This window comes from Limulus polyphemus, unplaced genomic scaffold (genome assembly GCF_000517525.1).
Source record: "Limulus polyphemus unplaced genomic scaffold, Limulus_polyphemus-2.1.2 Scaffold3741, whole genome shotgun sequence".
Taxonomy (NCBI): domain Eukaryota; kingdom Metazoa; phylum Arthropoda; class Merostomata; order Xiphosura; family Limulidae; genus Limulus; species Limulus polyphemus.
The window spans coordinates 37,184-45,544 of NW_013669351.1; the positions used below are offsets into that span (position 1 = coordinate 37,184).

At 31.0% G+C, this 8,361-nt stretch overlaps 1 protein-coding gene across 2 annotated transcripts in view; it reads left to right on the forward strand.

The window, feature by feature from the left end:
- LOC106469956 (activating molecule in BECN1-regulated autophagy protein 1-like) overlaps positions 1 to 8,361 on the forward strand; it is a 43,902-nt gene that overhangs the window by 17,422 nt on the left and 18,119 nt on the right. Inside the window, exons 6-10 of one of the 2 annotated variants that reach the window (XM_013930475.2) lie at positions 1,412 to 1,613; positions 3,646 to 3,771; positions 5,860 to 6,197; positions 6,659 to 6,812; positions 7,086 to 7,179. In XM_013930475.2, the coding sequence (XP_013785929.1) occupies positions 1,412 to 1,613; positions 3,646 to 3,771; positions 5,860 to 6,197; positions 6,659 to 6,812; positions 7,086 to 7,179 (914 nt within the window). The remainder of the gene's footprint in view (positions 1 to 1,411; positions 1,614 to 3,645; positions 3,772 to 5,859; positions 6,198 to 6,658; positions 6,813 to 7,085; positions 7,180 to 8,361) is intronic. The other variant, XM_022398519.1, reaches the window with a different exon arrangement.

Genomic DNA, 8,361 nt, shown 5'->3' on the forward strand with positions numbered 1-8,361 from the left:
GTATAGTAGGGAAAGCATTAGTTTGAGTTCACACCAAGATTGATAGTAGTTTTCCATGTGTTTTTCTCACTAGGGAAAATGTATAGTAGGGAAAGCATTAGTTTGAGTTCACACCAAGATTGATAGTAGTTTTCCATGTGTTTTTCTCACTAGGGAAAATGTATAGTAGGGAAAGCATTAGTTTGAGTTCACACCAAGATTGTTTCATGGTAGTTTTCTATGTATGAAAAGCAATAAATCATAGTTTTAGAGCTTAGGATGAACAAATGACTGTGTTGCACAACAAGCGTACAGCAAGTTTCCCCATTGACTGATCTTGTAACTTAAGAAATTTCTAATTTTTTACATCTTAGTTACTTTTGTTAAAACATATATAACAATAAATAAAAAAAAATAAGTACAAAATATAAAAACATTAAATTTCACACTTACTTCAGCCCTGAAGTTGTTTGTACTGATGCTTTGCTTCAGTAATTCTACTTTTTTCTAGTTATGTTGGTTGGTCAAACAATAATTTGTGTAGGTTTCAATCTTGAATTTTAGAACACAGAAAGTATACCAAACATTAGAATAGAATACCCTAAAACTACTATAATAGGCTTTCTAATTAACCAATGGATGTGGTAAAAACATTCTGTTAGATGATCGGAGTTCAACACCAGTGAACACAGATAATCTGAAGTCAACTGTTTATGAATGACCACCAAAAAAGAATAACTATAGTAAGATTGTTGTTTTTTTTAGGAAAAAAAATGCTCTTTCTGTTAATTATAAACATGTCCATCAAATAAGGACACGTGTAGATAATTGTTTTGAAAGCTATAATAAGATGGAAGGAGCATATCTGTCGGGTTTGACAAACTTATTGATATCTCTGTAAATCTTGAAGGTAGGAGGTTCAAGTTTCGTATTCTGGCTTGTCATTATCTATACTTTGTATTTATAATTGGTTGGACACTGAAACCCTTATTCAGGAAGATAGAAAACCCACAAGGGAGAATTCAGATCACAGATGCATCACATGACATAGAGAAGTGAAGATTGACAATTTACCTAAATACTTCCTTTATAAACTGAAGAATTACAATTTAGATAATATAAAAAGTTTATAGATAATATCAATGTTTAAGTAAAGTTTGAGGGAAACCGTTAAATATTATAATGTGCACTTTAACCTAGTTCGAGAGCATAGGGTTTAGTGATGTTTTTTTTTAATTTATTTATTTATAGAGGGGGTGTTGTAGATAGGACTTGTTGTTATGTTCGTGTAATATTTATTCGTCTATAACTTTTTTTAGATTTGTGAAGTGGTATTTTTTTTTATTTATTTATTTATGGAGATAAATATTGTAGATAGGACTTGTTGTTATGTTCGTGAAATATTTATTCGTCTATCATTTTTTTTTTTCAGATTTGTGAAGTTTAATCCACTTGGGACCAAGCTCATAACAGGCATTTCAAATCTTCCCGTTGACAGTTTTCCGTCTCGTATCATGGATTCAGTCATCAGCCAAGGCAATTCTTCATCTTTTTCACAGAATTTCACGTCTCAAAGACGTAGCATTTTAACTCGTCTGATGGCAATGTATCGACACTTGGAAGGTTTAGAAGAGGTATCGGTCATATATTATAAGTTCTGTTTTACAGTTTTTATGTATCAATTATCGTAATTACTTTGTTAACTTTTGTGAGATAGTCTTTTACAAAAAATAAATGAAACTATTTTTTTAAGAACTTTGTAATGATTGTAAATTACGATCGGGGAATAGAATTTACTGCCATTTGTTGGATTTCCAGTTTCTTAGTGTTGCCCAGGGGTTGTTCATGAGGTTCCCAATAATCTGGGAGAGTAATACTTTATTGCCCATTTTCCCATTCCAATAACAACTCAAAAACATCATATTTACATAATAGATTTTTCTGGGCAAGAATTATTTGAAAAAAATTGAATATTTTAACCAGTAGCCCACTTTGTTATTTTTAATATGTCATATTTGTGCAATGCTGCTTAATTTTTGAAAACAGTAATGTGAAAACTGTTACTATATATCTGGTAGCAATAGCTTACGGTACCTTTGTTTCGATAATCATCATTAGCCTTGTATTAATTAAGTTTTACTTTTAGTAGTTTAATATTCTATCATACTAAGTTTAACCATTTCACTGTGGCTGCTTTAACCACACGTGGAATTTTTGCAAGACGTACACTCGCATTCAACTGCTGGAGGCAGACCATACCCCTATACAGCGAATCAGCAGTCAGTGGGTTAATGTTTGATATGTAGTAAAAGATGATAATCAAAACAAACAACTAATTTTTCTGTATACTTTTATTTTTCACTAAATGGCTAACCAGATCTGGCTAATTTACTGTAAAATTTAAGGGCATCATATATGTTATATATGTATAAAAAATGGGAATGCACTGAGAGCTTCTAATTAAAAAATAATAATTCGGGGGGGGAGCTACTTCCTGACTTGGTGCCCAGAATATGACTCAAAATATTTTACATTTTTTCCTTAGTCCATTCTCAACCCTGTAGAATGTGCTCTTCAGATATATTTAATTATGTCTACTAATTGGTTTTATATTGACAGTTTTAAAATATGCTCAAATAAGTATTTGCTGTTTGTTCTGATTTTAATTTCTTAATTTTTCAAATTCTAAAATAACATTATTTGATTTTAGAGCTAGCATTATTAGTTAAGCAAATTAGCAGTCACAAATAAGATGCTTTTTCCTATTTAAAAAGGGCCTCATTGGTTTGATCAGAAAGAGCAGTTAAACTCATTGTCCAAAACCTCTTATTACCTTTTGCAGAATTAGAAACATTTTATGTTTATTGTATCTCCATCACTATTAAAGTAAAAACAAATGATACCAGTGGGACAAATTCTGGTGTCATTGCAATGATGTATCTAAGCAAGTAAAAATCTGAACATATTAAAAAAAAACATGTTAGAAACATAATGTAATTATTGTTAAATAATTGAAGAAAACACCTAATGAGAACCAACTACATACAAGTTTCCCAACTTTGCTCACTGTAAAAAGTTTTTAAAGTTTGCCTGCAGTGTTATTAAATATACCTGAAAAATTGTACGTAATTTAATATTAAAAGAGAAGCACAAAGGTCTTTGACATTCAGTTGACAAAACGTAAAAATTAGCAAGCTTAATGTTTGAGTTTGAAATTAAATTAAATATTTTTAGGTATGTAAACTTGAATGAAATAAATACTTACGTGCTCACAGTTTGATCTAAAAGTATCTTTTGAATCTTAGATCGTCATTGGGAAAATGTTTGATTTAGAAATTTACATTTCATTGGTTAAATTATAAAATAGTAAATTATAAATGTTGTTCGGGGTAACAAATTACTGGGATTTGAAATAGTTCTTGTGGTTTATAGTGAAACTAAATATAGCTTCTTGTAATTCTTCACTAGCTGGAGTACATGGGAAAAGGCTGATCAGTTTTAACTTTTACTTACAAAATATGACATCATAAACTAAAATATATATTCATGATTTTCACACAAAGTGTTTTCATTCACATGATTTTTTTTTGTAGAAGATATTTTTTTTGACACACTTTTCTTCAGAAACTTATAATTCAATATAGTCCTTTTATGTATGTTCTTCAGCTGTCTCGATTCCAAGAACCTCAGGGAGGGTCTTCCCCTACCCAAGAAGATGCTTTAGAAAGTGCACGTGAATATGCGGAAGAAATAACAACTCGTTTTCTAAGACAGCGTTACAGACAGGATGAGGTGGGTGTTTTTTTTATTATAATTACAAAAACAATTATTGAAAAATACGTTGATTGAAATGGGTACAAACCTAGAATTCAACCACCTTCTTCTAAATTAGTTGGTATTTTGCTTTGACTATGCTTAGTGTATGAAATATTTATGCAAAATATTTTTTTTTATACACATAGTTCAATTATATTATTTTGTGTTCAATCTTTTAATTTTGAAGCCTGTGAAATTTCTTAAACTCAACTATTAAAAAAAAGATTGAATGTAAATGCATTTGTTGGCTTACTATAAAGTTTTTACGTATCTTACTTTTTACTTAAGGTTTAGATAATTGAAAATATTAGTTGGAACTAAGTGTGTGTGTGGAAAACCAGATGACCTTCATGACGTCACTGAACTCAGTTTATATATATATATATCACTCAATCGATTACACTATCATTCTCAGTTTGCCGAAGAAGAAAGGTCCACCTTTCGAAAGTGCTCAGGTCATAGGGTTGTTATTCATTTCTGTATATTATAGATGTTGACATGAATCTGTTGATGATTAAAGGGATTACACTGGAATCTAATGCCAGGCTTGAGTTTAAAAAAAATAATGTACAATATACAAGAGACATATCACTCAGCCTAAAAAATCGGCTGTAAAGTTCATATTCCACAAACTTTATTCTTAATGTTTTAGTGAAAGCTAAACAATAGGTTACCTGTGCTCTGTCAATCATGGGGAATTGAACTCCAGATTTTAGAGTTGTAAGCCTGTAAACTTATTGCTGAGTCACTAGGGGACTTGTTCTTGAAATATATTGATTTAGATCTCATTTGCTTCATTAGAAAGTTCTCATGATGGTTTAAGTGTTTTCTTTTGTTATTACGTACTTTTAAATGTGGGAAAGATAAAATTTATTGTAATTTCTCACAGAGATGTTGCACTTGTACAGTTTTGCGTTAACTCTCTTGCAGAGTTTATATAGAATTATTTGCTCCAGACATACGTGCTTATAATTGTAGTGCTACGTATTTGTAATAAATACATCTGTATACAGTAGTTTTACAAGTATACTTTCTATAACAAACTAACTGTGGTACATGTAGTTTAAAAAAGTTCCACAGGGTGCCCCCTATCCTGAATTATATATATCAAACTTGATGCTGTGTTAGCACTACATGTTCACACAACTTGCGATTAATGTCATGAATTGGCAACTAGAAAAGCCAGCTATTTACTTCAGCTAATCTACCAAACCCCACTGAATCATTGCAAATTTAATTTTCCATTCCACTTGTTCCCCCCTCCCCCTCTCCTGCTGATTACATCGCTATAATCAATATTCGTATCTTTTTGTACAGAGATAAGCAACAGAGATATTTTCATGATGAATTTGTTGTTTGACCCACTGGAAGCTCATCCTTGCATATTAGTAAATACTGTAACTACGATGTCTCAACTGGAATTTTTTGCTGCCAATGTTGACAGTAGCTATTTTTTTAACAGTTTCACGATATTCATATGCATAGCGTTAATGGTGTAAGTCATATTAAGACTGAGGTAAATATATTCACCACAATAAAATGATAAATGTATGTTAAAATTCGTGGTTAATTGAATGTATGTTTGGCTTGTTGAAAGTAAGACAAACTAAACATATAGCTAAGATCATTTTCACCCCATTGTTAACACAGTCATTCATAAAAGTAAGTACAGCTGTACTATTTTGTAATTTATAAAGTAGACAATCAATTTTGAATCTGAATATTTCAAGTATCTTTTGCTTGTATTGCAATTAATGTATTATTTGAAAAGATGAGACCAGAAAAAAATGTCAGATGTTAACAAGTATTCTTTTTTTAAAAATTAAGTTCAAGTAATCTCAAGCAGTTAAAAGTTCGAAGCCAGAAAATGATGCTTTGAGATTTAATAAATTATGTCAACTAGTGAAGAAGGCTAGTGTTCTGTACAGAAGTCATTGCATATTTTTTTTAATTTGACGTGTATTCCAAGTTTTTCTTCTTTTTACATTTTCAATTTCAATGTATAAAAGTTTGTTTAGTGGTTACTGGATAATAACTTCAGAAATATATGTGTGGCCCAAATAGGTTCTTGGAACTCGGAACGAAGAAGAAGAACTTACTGTAGAAGCTGCACAACCTAGGACCTCTTCCCTTCAGCAACCAAGCACTTCGAGTGGAGCAAGAGCTGACAATACTAGAAGTCAAACAAACGAGTTTCAAGCAACTGTACAGAGGCTGTCATCAATCTGTGCTCGATTGGAACGTCGAATGTTTGAACAGCAATTCTTACAGCTGCAGGGAACTACTGAATCTCTAGTCTCTTCAAGCTCGACATCAGCTGATACTTTGCGGAGGGACAGAGATGAACTCTCCCAGACTAGTCAACAGTTCTCAGCATTAGATCCTAGGTACTTGTTGCATTGGTAACTACTGCTTAATCTTATTTCATTACTAATATTATGTTTAGAATGCATTATTATCTCTCTGTCTTGCTGTAATTAGCTGTCCTTTTCTCTGCATTTTATCTTCCCTATTGATTCAAAATTTCACGAAGAGTGTTGCAATGCTTCTGTTCCAGTGATAACATGCTGTGTCTTCGTTATTTAGTTTCATCGTATTTCCATACTTGCATATGATTTTATACTATGGTGTACAAATATCAGAGTATAAGTGTGTATCTTGTATATTACCTGAAAACTTTTAATGAAAGTAACTAGTATTTTTTAACAATTTAATTAGACCTGTTTCTTAATTAATCTAACTCTTCAAATCTCAGTAACTCTGAGGACATAATCAAGTAATTTATTTAATTAATTAATTTGGTTTAGTAATACTTGTAGGATGATCTCTTTTGTACCTAAAAAATATTTCTATTTTATTGTAGGAGCCATCCGTTGCTTAATCGTGAAATGACTACACAGTTAGGTCAAGAATTTTCTCTTTCTTTGGCTGACCTACTTAGAAGATTACAAAACTCTCTTCAGAATTTGAGTCAAACCACTTTCGCTTCTTCTGAAGCATGGGAGCAGATACAACAGGTTTGTTTTTGATTTCTACGGTATAAAAATGACCACCAGGAAGTAAAAAAAAAACTGTAAAAAACTAATCCGTTATACGTAAACATGGAAGTTATTGTTCGCAAAAACACTCGAAATTATGTTTTACAGTCAGACTTTTTATAGACTCAAATAAAAATTTGTGAATTATAATTAGTTCAAAATTTCATGATACTGTCACTAATCTTATAAATTCTGAATTTACTCAAAAGTCACAAACAACAATATTATTGAATGTTTTTTTTTCTTTCGCAGATAAGAGCTAGAATATCGGAGATTCTGGAAAGGCTTTCAAACGTCAGTGGTTATAGAGAAAGATTAACCAACTTGAGAGACCAGATATACGAAGGTAAGAATGAGTCTGAAAATTTATGTTTCACCAAAATGTCGTACAGTATAGTTTTCAGTTAAGGTATTTTGTTTTATAGTATCAAATTGTTTTCTGTATCATATATTAATAGAACTAGTATGAATAATATTTCTTTAACCACTGTCCTGGCTAAAATATACACCCACAAATATTCACTACAAGACAGTAAATAAGGAGTAGGTGTGGTTTCTTTTCGGTATTTCACTATCAATATATTTTATCTTTATTCAGCATGAAAATCTTCATCAATTACTTTTTGCTACCATGTATGTGTGGTAAAACTCAACTAGATAGAAACAATACTAATCTCTTTTTTTTACGTGTGTACGTTGTTTGAACATTTTGCTATTGCTTACTGAACTTGCTAAACCTAATTAATGCTTACCTATAAGAAAATTTCTGTAGTTTTCAAACATATAATTTTAACACAAAAACATTTTCAAGAACATCTAAAGAAACTATAAACAGACTTACAAATTTGTGGTTTGTTCTCCAGTTTTGTAAAGCACATTAGAATCATTTGTTTATCCCAACAGTAGCTCTGGGTATCCAGTATTTAATAAAATCACAATTTACTACTCAAAGCACTATTTATTTTACATTGACAGAGATGGTTTATAATCTCTTCTATCCAATCATTTTTAACCATTGGTTCTAGCTGTTTGAAAAGTTGAGCCTCTATGTTAATTCTTAAGATCACAAGCTGTGATGCTGTAAAAGGGGGGAAGTAAAGGGATGTACCAATAAAACCACAAACAGAGAGAAAGAAAATCATGTGAAAACAAGACAAGGTTCATTATATTTTCAATAAATGGTAGTTTTTTTTAACAAATATAAACCTATACTTTGGGATTTGATAGAAAAATTTGAAAAAAATTGATAAATACATTGTTTGCAAGCAAGATTCCTTACATATATATATATATATATAATGTGTGTCAAAAAATAGTTGGGAAATTGTTTTAATTTTTCTTTAAAATTACATGTAGATGTGGATTAAACACTTTTAGGTGATCTTCAGTCCAGATACAGTTAATTCAGTTCATCTGAAAGCATTTAATAGATTCCACCTATCTGTTTTGAAGTTTGTTTCAGGACCACTTCTTGATCTGCTAATCTAGTCTTCGTAAGCTACTCTCCCCCGTTTTTTTTGGGGGGGGG